Consider the following 13,590-nt stretch of genomic DNA (forward strand, 5'->3'; position numbering starts at 1 on the left):
TTTTTTGCACCTTCTGTCGTGCCTCGGTCATTTTTATAATATAGAACCTAGAACTGTTCACAGTACTCCAAGCGTGGTCCAACAAGTTTAACATAACTAATCTGCTTTTCAATTCTATCCCGCTATAAATTAACCTGTGTTTTGTTTTCTTTAATGGCCTGATTAACCTGCGTCATTACTTTAAATGATGTGTATCTGTACCCTCAGATCCACCCGTTCCTCTACCTCATTTCGACACTTATTTTCCAAGGAGTAGGAGACCTCCTTATTCTTCCTACCAAAATGTACTACCTCACACTTATCTATGTTGAAACAAGAAGCCACAAGGATGAAACATACTGGTCTGTATACATTATTTATTTACTTAAAAAAAACGATAAATATTCTCTCGGTTTTTGTTTGCGACTGTATGAACGTAAGAAATAGGAGCAGGTGTAGGCCATTTGGCCCCTTGAGCCTTTCACTAAGATCATGACTGATCTGATCTCGGCCTCAACTCCACTTTCCTGTCCGTTTCACCATAACCCCCAACTTACCTTCTGCAGTGCCTCTATGTCATTTTTATAATCTGTCCATCTTTGCCTTGAATATATTCAATGATTCAGCCTCCACAGCTGTCTGGGGCAGAGAATTCCAAAGAATCACAACGCTCAGAATAAATTGCTCCTCCTGGATATGTTATCCAACCTCAAGATTTCCAATCTTTCCACATTGCTGATCCCCTTTACATTTGGAGCCAGTCTGGTTTCTCTTCTCTGCACAATATCCAAAGTGTTGGTACGCTTGTTGTAGTATGGCGATCACAACTGATCAATGTACTCAGAGTAAATAAAGCCTGATCACCTTTAGAGCAATCTCTGTAAACCTGTGTTCTACTATCCTGATGGTCTTTATTATTCACTTTGCTATTTTGGCCAGACTTTGTAACCTACCATCACTCGCGTTTTGAATCCTCCCTCTGCCAATTTCAGTTTCATTCATTATATACTTGCGATAAACCAATGAGAAAATGTTCACATTTAGTGTTAAATTTAATTTGTTATCTGTCTGCCCAATTGCATTGCCCATCTAACTCCCAGTTGCATCAACTGTCTCTACTGCACACCCTCCTTTAACTGCTCTCAGTTTCTTGTAAGCTTGGGCAATTCCAGACAACGCCCCCCCCTCCCCACCCCACCCGCCCCCCCCCCCAAGCCAGACCAAGGAATCGGTTCCCAACAAAATCAATGAAATTCCTCCAGCCGTGAACTATAATAGCAGGTCCCTATGAAGCCAAAAATGCTTTGATAAGGACATCTTGTAACAGATTATAGAGATAACTTTGAGAGACAGAGAGGGATAAATAATTTATATAAAAAGCATTCTCCCATTTCTTTCCTTCTACTTTAACCATCTAGAAAATGTTGGCTCCAAAATGTAATGAAGTGAATAGTATTTGATTTCTATTCCAGATTATATAGTAGTGAACTGTTTATTTTGGGATGTTCTGTGATACAATGCTTTATCCTCAAGTATTTCTGGTAATTATTTCCCCACTTTTAAAATGCAATACAATGAAACTTTTAACAAAAGAAACGCACTGCTTACAGGTTAGGCTTCTTCTCGAAGCCATCATCCTATTACTTCTGAACCTCTAGTACAGAAATGGGGTATTGCTTTCCTCACTCCTGTTTTCTCTCAATGAAGTCTGACTTATGGTTCACTGAATAAGTGGGATCATTGTTATTTAGGATGACATATCCGCCATCAACCCCCCCTGCTCCCCCCTCCGGAACCAGAACAACCAGTTACAACAATCCATATTTAAAATCTACAAGTAATCCTCCTTACCTGTACTGCAATGGTCCTTAGTAATGGACCTCGTTTATTCTTGCACTTTTTGTTACTTTTATTATCGGACTCTTCGCTGCTCATCGTTTTTGATGCACCATTAGCGCCTTTGGGCTTAAAATTGCTGTGAGGCGTATCTTCAAGTGAGCCTATTACTGTTGTATTAACACTAGTAGATTGAAACCTCATATGTTCCATTTCACTTGTCATGGGGTTGCATCCTCCATCAGCATTGAGAGAATGAATCTGATAATTATAATTAGTAATAGGTAGATTTGATTGGGGTATGGGAAAAACAGGGATTTCTTGTGCTGTATCAGAATGCATAGGACTAATTGATAGACTAGTACAGGATATCGTATCCTGATCAAAAACTAATGAAGATTGAGTCTTCAAATTATGATCCAATAAGCTGATGCCTGAGTTATGAATCTCTGGCCTTACATCAGAATATGGATTAATATTCATATACATATTATCTGTTGAAATATTAATTCCTAGTTCAGTTTCATAATGCAAATGCTGATTATGATTGTGCGCTTCACTTAGTGAACTTGACGGACATGATAAAGATGATTGATGAAAAGACACGGGTGTAAATTCTTTAGCAGTGGGATTGAGATGAGCCACTGGTTGCAAGCTTTCATTAGGAACTTCATCCGAGTTGGTCTCTGCTGCTTCGGTACCTCTGGTTGCCGCTTTCTCATTTACAGGCAAGTTCTTCAATTGTACCGCGTGCTTCATCAGTCCGATCAGGTTATTAATCACCACAAATCGCAGCGATTCCATAAGGAACGATTTCAAACCACCTGCATTTCGCACCAGCTCTTGAGCCTCTGGGGGGAAGTTTTCAAACTCGCCCACTAACCTTGGGTCATCAATTTCCATTGGACCGTGCTCGCTCAGAATTTGGGCGAAGTAACTAGGAGAAATGAGGGCGGGATGGGAAGAAAAAAAAACAAGACATCATAGTAATGTTATACCTGAAGCATGAATGTTGGTTCTATGGTACAATACATATTTGCATTGCAACAGTGACAAAAGCTGAAAATGATGGAACTGCAAAATGTAGGTTAATATTTAAGGTGGGACTCCATCAGGATCCAGTCCCAACTACAACAGTAACCTACTTTTCTCTTAGGCATCAGCTGATTTATTGCGCACTTCCAGTATTTTCTGTTTTGTTTTAGATTTCCAGCATTTAGGTTTTTGTTCTCCCATATATGCATTACTACAATGTAGAAACATTTCAGAACATATCCTATGTTATTCTCAAATTGAGACCCATAGGATGTAATCCAAGGAGTAAACTTTATAACTTACAACAGTACAAGCATCTTCTGTTTGACCATACATTATGAATTGAGCAAGAAGGGCTAGATAGTGCAGTGTGTTAACCCAATGAATGTATGCAGTTGATATTAGAGTGTCAGAGGCTACTGAATGAGAATTATTTGCTGCTCATTTTAAATGTTATTAACTTCTCATGTTAGATGCCGAATGCTGCAGCTGATGTGCAATTTGCAGAATTCGAATTACTGTGATGGAAAGAAAACGGTCTGGTATATTTTTTATTTTTCAGGCCATCTCTCCCAAACGCATGGAGTCATAGATAATTACGGCACAGAAGGAGGCCATTCGGCCTGTCGTGTCTGTGCCAGCTGAAAAAGAGCTATCCAGCCTAACCCCACTTTCTAACTCTCGGTCCATAGGCTTGTAGGCTATGGCACTTCAAGTACATATCCAAGTACTTTTTAAATGCAGTGAGGGTTTCTGCCTCTTCAGGCAGTGAGTTCCAGATCTCCCACCATCCTCTGGATGAAATATTTTTTCCTCAACTCCCCTCTAATCCTTCTACCAATTACTTTAAATCTATGCCCCCTGGTTATTGACCTCTTTGCTAAAGGAAATAGGTCCTTCCTATTCACTCGATCCAGGCCCCTCAATTTTATACACATCATGTTGGGATATGGTCCCTTGCGCACTGATTGTCCTCCAGTACCTTGCCAAAGTAGCTACCCTTCATTTGTAATCTGGGCAAATGAACGTTAACAAGCTATGGATCATTGCCAAACCCAACCCTGTCCTCGATCCAACATTCATACATTACAACAGTTGTGACTGGAGGACAATCAAAAGTGGGATTAGAGCTAAGCCAATCGAGAAGCACTTTTTCCATACAAAGGGTAGTAGAATTCTGGAAGTCGTCCCCAAATGGCTGTGGATGCTGGGTCAATTGACATTTTTAAGACTGAGATCGATAGATTTCTGTTGAAATATGGAGCAAAGGCAGGCAAATTGATTTGAGATACAGATGATGTGATAGAATGGCAGAACAGAATCTCTGGGCTGAATGGCCTATCTTGTTCCAGACTGAGAAAGCCTTGAGTGTGCAAGGCTCGATTACCTGCTGCATTTCACAACTGAACTAACAGGTGAGTTTGTCTTATATGTTTGTTTAAAAAAAAATATACCCCAGTGGCAGAATCTCTGATGTTAACATTATGCCCATTTAGACGGTGATGCTCCAAGTTGTTAGTGTGTAAAATACATTGTTAAAAAGCACAGTAATGCTAGATAATGTCATAGTTAACAAGATACGCTAAAGGAACATCTTGGTTATCAAAATAGGCTAAGAGTGGAGACTCTACACTTTGAGATGATCTGATTGAGGCTTATAAAGATAATGAAGTGAACAGATTGTGTTCCATCTGACTGTTTGTTTCAATTAAATAGGTTAGGGAGGACCAGGGGTAACAAATTTAAGTTGTATAACCTGGGGTCACAAATTTAAGTTGTCGAAGGCTAGATTTAGGTTTGATGTCAGGAAGTGGTACTTTTCTCAGAATAGGGGACCTCTGGAACAGATTGCTGTTTCGTGTGGTGGATGCAGACTTACTGAATTCCTTCAAGCACAAGCTGGACCTGTTTCTGGCTGGGGCGAAGATCACCTTTTACAGAAGGTAGGTACTGCAAAGAATTCAGGGCCAGAGTGATCTCCTGGACTAGTTGTGATTGCCTAGATTTCCCAGATTTCCACCCCCACCCCCGCCCACCCCCCGCAAAATTTGGCCCTGCTTTTTTGCCTGTCCCAGGAGATGACATGGTTTCGGGTGGGGTAGAGTGCACAAGGTATCACAATTGTGCGGGACAGGTTTGATGGACCAGAGGGTCTTTTACCTGTTTATCATTGCTCATATGAATGCAATAATGATACAGACTGCTGCTTTTGTATGAACGTAATGAACCCAAATGTTTTATTCAAAAATATACAGCTAGCACATGTTAAAATACCCCCAATGCTGGCAATGTTTAACTTATAATATGAATTCAGAGCATATTAATGTTTTTTTAACATTGGTGAATGTGATGCTATTTCTGCCATTTCACATATTGCTTCCATTCGGGAAGTAATCGAAAAGTATACTTACTCATATAGACTTTCACGTTTTGGGTCTGGGTTATTATCGAAGACCCGCTGGTAATGATTGCTGGCTGGAATAGTATCATATATTTTTTCAAACTCCTCCACCCGATTGCGAAGATACCCTGGTACCGTGAAAGGAACTGTGGAGTTCATTTGCACACTATTGGAGAGAATCACCAGCACAGATTAATTTATCAGCTATACGGTCATTAGGATATCAGTAGAGTGAAATATTCACAGTGGATTCACTCTCTGCAACATTCATTTCTGCAAACTGTAATGGTGAAATTTCCATATTATATCCATCTGATATACAGCAGTTGATTTTGTCCTACTAACCTTGTGTCACCTGGAAACAATATTTTGAGCTAAACAACTAAGGTGAAGTAATGCTGGTACGAGCAATTTCAGCTGATAAATTAAACAAAGTACCAAACACTGCAATTTTACAGAAACCTCAGAAAAATGTAGCATCTATTTTGCTGGTGCTAGTTTTTCTCCCTCATTTTCCTTCCACAATTAGTTTTCTCTGGTCCAGCTGTATTGGAATCCTAATGGCACCAGGAGTCACCAATCTTTGAATTCCCATTGTTTATGTCCCCCCATGTTGTCAATGGATTTCATAACTCAAGCTCATTGATCTCAGTACGTGGAGAACAGTAGGCTATTTTAAAACTTTTAAAATGTTCATTGTTTTTTTAAAAAGAATAAAAAGCCACCAGTTTAGCGCTTGCTTTTAAATATTTACTGAAATGGAGATCTCTCCAAACCATGGACAAACTTGTGGCAGAATCCATATTCTAATGCTGCAGAAATGCTGGAGTTTCTGCAGAAACTGGCCTCGTGGTGCTACGGAATTTGGGTGCCCTGATAAAGCGTAGCACAAGGGAATGTTGACAAAACATGGTAGTATATTGGGCCCAAGTTTCCATATGATTTGTGCCTGATTTTTTAGGAGCAACTGGTGGAGAACGGACTATCTTAGAAATCGCAATTCTCCACATTTTTTTTTCTGCAGTTCGAGTCAGGTAGAACAGTTCTACTTTGGAACAGAATTTTTTCTTCAAAAGGGAGCGTGTCCGGCCACTGACGCCTGATTTCAAAGTTTCCACAGTGAAAATGTACTCCAAACTAAAGTAGAATGGAGCAAGAGAAGATTTTTGTAGAACTGAAAAAACCTGTTCTACACATTAAAAAATCAGGCGCAGGTTACAAATTAGGCGTCCAGAACGAGGTGGGGGGGGGAAGGGAACTCATTAAATTCTACAATAAATCCTTATTTATACTTCTACAAATATTATACAAATAAATCCAACCTGAATAAACATTTATAAGCAAAGAAAAGATTAAATAAACCATCTTCCTACCTGTGTGAAAGTGCTTCAGCCAGGGAGAATTCTGCAGCCGTTCGTTGCCGCTGAGCGGGAGGGGGGGGGGGGGGGGGGAGGAGAAAGCGGTTTGTTGTTGTGGAGGGGAAGGAGACAGCGGTTTGTTGTTGTGGAGGGGAGGGAGGGGAAGGAGACAGCGGTTTGTTGTTGTGGAGGGGAGGGAGGGGAAGGAGACAGCGGTTTGTTGTTGTGGAGGGGAGGGAGGGGAAGGAGACAGCGGTTTGTTGCCGCGGAGGGGAGGGAGGGGAAGGAGACAGCGGTTTGTTGCCGCGGAGGGGAGGGAGGGGAAGGAGACAGCGGTTTGTTGCCGCGGAGGGGAGGGAGGGGAAGGAGACAGCGGTTTGTTGTTGTGGAGGGGAAGGAGACAGCGGTTTGTTGTTGTGGAGGGGAAGGAGACAGCGGTTTGTTGCCGCGGAGGGGAGGGAGGGGGAGGAGACAGCGGTTTGTTGTTGTGGAGGGGAGGGAGGGGAAGGAGACAGCAGTTTGTTGCCGCGGAGGGGAGGGAGGGGGAGGAGACAGCGGTTTGTTGTTGTGGAGGGGAAGGAGACAGCGGTTTGTTGTTGTGGAGGGGAAGGAGACAGCGGTTTGTTGCCGCGGAGGGGAGGGAGGGGGAGGAGACAGCGGTTTGTTGTTGTGGAGGGGAGGGAGGGGAAGGAGACAGCGGTTTGTTGCCGCGGAGGAGAGGGAGGGGGAGGAGACAGCGGTTTGTTGTTGTGGAGGGGAGGGAGGGGAAGGAGACAGCGGTTTGTTGCCGCGGAGGGGAGGGAGGGGGAGGAGACAGCGGTTTGTTGTTGTGGAGGGGAGGGAGGGGGAGGAGACAGCGGTTTGTTGTTGTGGAGGGGAGGGAGGGGGAGGAGACAGCGGTTTGTTGTTGTGGAGGGGAGGGAGGGGGAGGAGACAGCGGTTTGTTGTTGTGGAGGGGAGGGAGGGGAAGGAGACAGCCGTTTGTTGTTGTGGAGGGTGGGGAGGGGAAGGAGACAGTGAGAAGGGTAGCCTCAGTGCTGATGGCAATGTGATTTTATAAAAAAATGTTCAAAAATTAAACAGCTACAAAGAACTACAAAAATGGCCGAGTGCCAATGTTTTTTTTCACACTGAGCATGCGTGAATGCTCCAACGCGCACGCGCAGCGTTGCCGGCAGGAAAAAAACTAATTTAAATAGTACCCGCCCCCTCCCACTTACAAAATCGGCGCGAGTGTAGGCTCCGCCCCCCTGGGCGCCGCGCCAAACAGACAAGGAGCTGAAAGTGCTCGAGAATAGCGCGTTTTTTTTCTGGCGCCTAAAAGCGAAAAACGGGCGCCCAGCTCGGAGGGGCGTCCGTTTTTTATCCTGTGGAAACTTGGGCCCATTGTATTGCGGGAGATTTTTCCAGTCGCAGTGCATTGGTACCAAAATGCTAAACGAGCCTAGGTCACAACAAAGCATTTATTTACAGCAAGCAAAAAAAAATGTATCTTTTGGAAAACAAAACGCACACACTGGTCAGATCTCCAATGGCATTACAAGTGAGGTCACAGGATCGGAGTCACACAGGCCAGACAAGTTCCTACTTCAGTCCCTGGTCTGGAGTAGTGATCTAAGCTGGGGCAAGTTACACATGCTACAATTGGCTGCAGAATTTCTGGATTAGGGAAGGGGAAGCACTTCCCACTGCTAACTTCTATCCAGTGACCCCTGCAGGAATTGCCCAGATGTGGGTAATCAGTTGCAAGATTAAAATCCCAACACATTCTCAAGGTCCACACATGAGTAACACCCACTTGTATGAGGTACTAGAGGGCACTCATGGAACCTTAACCAGTAGCCCAGGGGAGGGAAGAAAAAAACAACTTTGATCCTGCATCACGAAGGTTTAATTATGACAGACAAAAGTAGTCCAGCTTATGCTTAGGAATATCAGTGAAACAGTGGGTTAGGAATAGGTTAGCAATCCTAATGCAAATGAACACACTTGCAGAAGTTATTACAAAAATATTAACTTATGTACTTAAAATGAATTATGTTACTTTGGCAGGAAATCAACAAAGATAATATCATATGGAACTAATATAATTTTCATATATAGTAACAGAAAAGTTATCTATTGCTGAAAGGTTCAAAAACTCTGAAAACTCTGGTCTATCAATTGCCCAGTTCAGTGATGGCTCATCTTTCAGATAGGGAATGAAGTACTCTGTTCATGGTATCTGCTGGTCGACTCATTCGCAATCAGCATAAAATGTTTCCCTAATTTAAAAATAAAATCAAAACTACTACTTGCATCTTGTAGTCATGGAGATCCAGATAGAGAGCTCACTTTATATCATCCAACTTAAAATAATCAAACTTATTTTTACTTGAGTTTTCTTTGACGAAAGAAAGCTGAGTGATTCTGTGGACCAATGAGAGGACAGTGCTTTTAAAATAAAATGATCTTGGCTTCAAGTGAGGTCACAAATGTGACAACATGGTCACCGTCACAAAAAAGCTGTCTAAATAACCTACATTTACATATTCATAAAATGAGTCAAGATCAGAGAGAGAAAGGCATGTTAATGATTTCTATCCTTCTCAGTCCTGCTGTGCAACACCTCACCTGCTGCCATTGTTCCCTCTAATGTTTTTTTGGGCAGGGTCCCTTTAAGTTTGCAGCAAGGCCACGCATGCGCAGTATCTTTTCCAGTGGCAGCAAATGGTGAGCGGCCTGCATCGGACCTCCCGATTGGTGCATGGCTGCACGCCTTAGGGGGACCATTGCCTACTGCCCCATCTTATTGGAGTAGATCGCCTCATTATTTTTTCCCTTTAAATCCATTTAAGAGAGATGCAGGAATATTTTGGAGATGTTGGAATATTTTGGAGATGTTGTTCTCACATATTCATGGACACTGGGTCAGTGACACTGAACTTTAGGTAAAACATGCCCAGTTGATGGCCATCAGTACTCGTTACCAAACCTTTGGTTACAACCAAGAAAAGAAATACGCTCCTTGCATCAGCTATGGCTCTTGTTATTTTAATGCACAAAAAGGAAGTGTGGGCATGCTTACAGGATGCCATCGTCTGAGAATATTTCATCATCTTCCTCTTCACGCGTTCCAGTTCCAACCATCCCAGACAGAGGGAGAAAAGGCTGAGAAGCACAATTAAAGCAAAGGATTCAGTACTTCCATAAAGACAAGCATCAATAAAAACTGAAGATTAAAAACTGCAGACATGAAAGACACAGCAAGAACAACATTATAACCGTGTTCCATTATGGCACAAGATTTACTAGTTCTCGCTGGGTGGAATAGTTTGGTTTTCAGTCCTTTTCATATTATTCCTAAAGAATCTCTGCTGTGATTTTTTCCCCCCTCATTTGAATAAAAAGTATAAGGCATTCTATAACTTTTTACTCGTATGTAATAAAAGCAAATTTATTTGAAAACCAACAAAAAAGCTGACAGTCTAAAACACTACAGAACAATCATTTAATTGAGTCATTGTTTTCTCCCCTTCTTTTTCACCCCCCCATCATTTTGACAAGTTTCATAATTTTTTTGTTGGAATCTAAGCAATGGAATCCATCAGCCCCCTTCCTCTGTGGGCCATTTAATTTACCCCAACACAGTCTCCAGTCTCACCTATTTAATCTCCCTACAGTAAAATTCGATGTAAATCCTTCATTAGCAAATAATCAAGCAAAAAAATACTTATTTATTTCACAGCACTGTTTCTCTCCCCCACCCCCCCAACCTGTCACAAAAGCCTAGCAGCACATTGTTACAATTCAAGCTTGTGTTCATGACTAAAAGGCAGTTTCCATAAGCAGTCCGAGGCTCCTACAATCCAAAAGCAGTGATCTTATACAATGCCCAGTGTTGTGTAGTACGCCCTCAATCAACAATTCCCCCCCAAATTATGGGATAATCTTGCTGGAGATCACATAGGATTGTGCACTATTCTCTCTTTCAGAATACAGAAAACACTGCCATCAGGCCAATAATACACAGGAGCTGTGGACGCCTAGATACCATGGGGGATGAAATTCATCAACATACTGCCCACTACTCCCCCAAAAACACAAATTTCATCAAAAAACAGGTACAAACTGCCGACATACCACCCGGCGGAAATTTCATCAGTGACATACCGCCGGGCAGTATGAACACCATCCGCCCATGCAGACCTCTCACATACCGCCCAAAAGTGCACAGTTCATAACATACTGCCAGAACTGCATACTGTCCTGGGGAAGGTGCTTTTAAGTGGATCTTAAGTGTGTATACAGAGCTGACAGGTTTGTTTGATATTACACAGATATTTATAGTTCTCCACAGTTTGATGTATTTTTAAATGGATTGAGGTATTTTCTAGTGTTAGGCAATAATATAAATGGTCTAATAAAGCCTTACTTACTCCTTTATTTATGAACTATAATAATGCCTTTTCCAACCTGTCAATTTACATATGTAAACAGTACCAATGGTCTTTCTGATATCCAATCGCAGTAACTATTTGTACCAAGTTTCCCGACGCATGCGCAGAAGCAAGTTAGGACAAATATCACTGACTCCGCCCCCGAGGCACGAGAAGCCTCCCATAGCGCCGAACCCCCTGCAGCGCCGGGGAGAGCAAGAAGTGGGGAGAGTGAGAGCGAGCTTGTGGGGATGGGCAGAGAGAGAGAGAGAGAGAGAGAGAGAGAGAGAGGATTGGAGGGGAGAGAGAGAACTTGGAGAAGACAGATCACGTTCTTCCAACTCTCTGGTGTATGCAAGCTCGGTGCATGTGTTACAAGGGACATCATTGGGGTGGATGAAATCCAGAAGTCACGACACTGTCACTATTCACTTCATACCCAATAAACCTGTTAACAATCCGCACACAATACCCCATCTGTGGGGTGGGGGAATGAGGTCTTGCGCTTGGGTAAGGATCTTTGGCTGGGGAAGGGATGCACTTATGCTGGGGTAATAGACTTCGGTTTTGGGGAGATCTATCCTCTGTGGCTTCTGAAGTCAAAATGGATTGAATTACAAATTGGAAATTCACTCAGGACTGGGTGGTTCCAGTTACACATTCCAGAGGAACTTCAGGGTGTGGCTTATCCTCCAAGGAGACCAATCAGTAATAGGTCTGGAGAGCCAATCAGAGAAATGGCTGCATTTCAGTGAGTACAAATATCCAACAGCAAGTGAAACCACAAATTTTTCAGGGCGCTTTTAAATGTAAACTGCACATTAACTTCCCCATGCCTTTCAAAGAACCATCTAATTTGATTAATTTGGAATCACAAGGCTACTGTCTGCAATTGTCAATACAGATCCCAAGGGAGCACTCATCTGTCAGATGCCACACTGTTACGTATGAAAGACAATCTTAAAAATTGCGAGCCAGTCAGTCACTTAAGAAAATACCTTAGACGGAGGAGGCAATGTGTAACTCCTAATTGATCTGCATTATTAAAAAAAATAATTTGATAATTGATCTCAATAATATAGAATAATGACACCATGTAACCTAAATGGACACAAACTTTTGTGTATTACACAGTATAACAAACAATATATCCAGTGGCTTATGGCAAACATTGCTATGGGAAATCTGCAATAGTTAAACTATACACATCTCATGACAAAAAGTATGCACCTGTTGCACCAAGTCCTACTGAGGATTGGATCAGAGTCGACATGTCCCTCAAACCAACAATCCCACTCCTAGATAGTTATCCCGTTCCTTTTTGAAGGAAATGATGTAGCATCTTTTGCTGGAAGCCTTTTCCAGAATCTATTCTAACCTTTATAGTCTTACTTGAAGCTCGTTAATTTGAACCGATATCCTATACTTTTTGCAAACAGCCCAAATCAAATAGTATAGCAATATCATCGATGCCTTTCAGCATTTTAAATACTTGGATCATCGCTGTATTTGCTTTGTTGAGCACAGCTTCACTTAGACTGGGATTTTCTGGTAATGATCAATACTACTATCCAAATCCTTTTTCACTTTTATTAATGCACTCTCCTTCAAATGTTTATATGCATTTCCTGTTACAATATACATTAATCTTATATTTAGGCCAAGTCAAAATCTACCTGCTGTCCTGTAGATCATCTGTTCTTGCATTAACAAAAGTTACTTCGGACAGGTTAGAAATAGTATGATTTAGATTGCTATGCTCAATGCATTTCAGTTGAAAGAAACATAGAAAATAGGTGCAGGAGTATGCCATTCGGCCCTTCTAGCCTGCACCGCCATTCAATGAGTTCATGGCTGAACATGCAACTTCAGTACCACATTCCTGCTTTCTCGCCATACCCCTTGATCCCCCTAGTAGTAAGGACTACATCTAACTCCTTTTTGAATATATTTAGTGAATTGGCCTCAACAACTTTCTGTGGTAGAGAATTCCACAGGTTCACCACTCTCTGGGTGAAGAAGTTTCTCCTCATCTCGGTCCTAAATGGCTTACCCCTGATCCTTAGACTGTGACCTCTGGTTCTGGACTTCCCCAACATTGGGAACATTCTTCCTGCATCAAACCTGTCCAAACCCGTCAGAATTTTAAACGTTTCTATGAGATCCCCTCTCATTCTTCTGAACTCCAGTAAATACAAGCCCAGTTGATCCAGTCTTTCTTGATATGTCAGTCCCGCCATCCCGGGAATCAGTCTGGTGAACTTCCGCTGCACTCCCTCAATAGCAAGAATGTCCTTCCTCAAGTTAGGAGACCAAAACGGTACACAATACTCCAGGTGTGGCCTCACCAAGGTCCTGTACAACTGTAGCAACACCTCCCTGCCCCTGTACTCAAATCCCCTCGCTATGAAGGCCAACATGCCACTTGCTTTCTTAACCGCCTGCTGCACCTGCATGCCAACCTTCAATGACTGATGTACCATGACACCCAGGTCTCGTTGCACCTCCCCTTTTCCTAATCTGTCACCATTCAGATAATAGTCTGTCTCTCTGTTTTTACCAC

General features: G+C 42.3%; 1 protein-coding gene across 2 annotated transcripts in view; it reads right to left on the reverse strand.

Moving 5' to 3' along the window:
• Positions 1–13,590, reverse strand: part of ttc3 (tetratricopeptide repeat domain 3) — a 131,009-nt gene that overhangs the window by 27,722 nt on the left and 89,697 nt on the right. For both annotated transcript variants that reach the window (XM_070893863.1, XM_070893862.1), the window contains exons 28-30: positions 9,677–9,759; positions 5,262–5,417; positions 1,831–2,752 (exon numbers count right to left, since the gene is read on the reverse strand). In XM_070893863.1, the coding sequence (XP_070749964.1) occupies positions 1,831–2,752; positions 5,262–5,417; positions 9,677–9,759 (1,161 nt within the window). The remainder of the gene's footprint in view (positions 1–1,830; positions 2,753–5,261; positions 5,418–9,676; positions 9,760–13,590) is intronic.

The sequence above is a fragment of the Pristiophorus japonicus genome, chromosome 11 (genome assembly GCF_044704955.1).
Source record: "Pristiophorus japonicus isolate sPriJap1 chromosome 11, sPriJap1.hap1, whole genome shotgun sequence".
Lineage (NCBI taxonomy): Eukaryota > Metazoa > Chordata > Chondrichthyes > Pristiophoridae > Pristiophorus > Pristiophorus japonicus.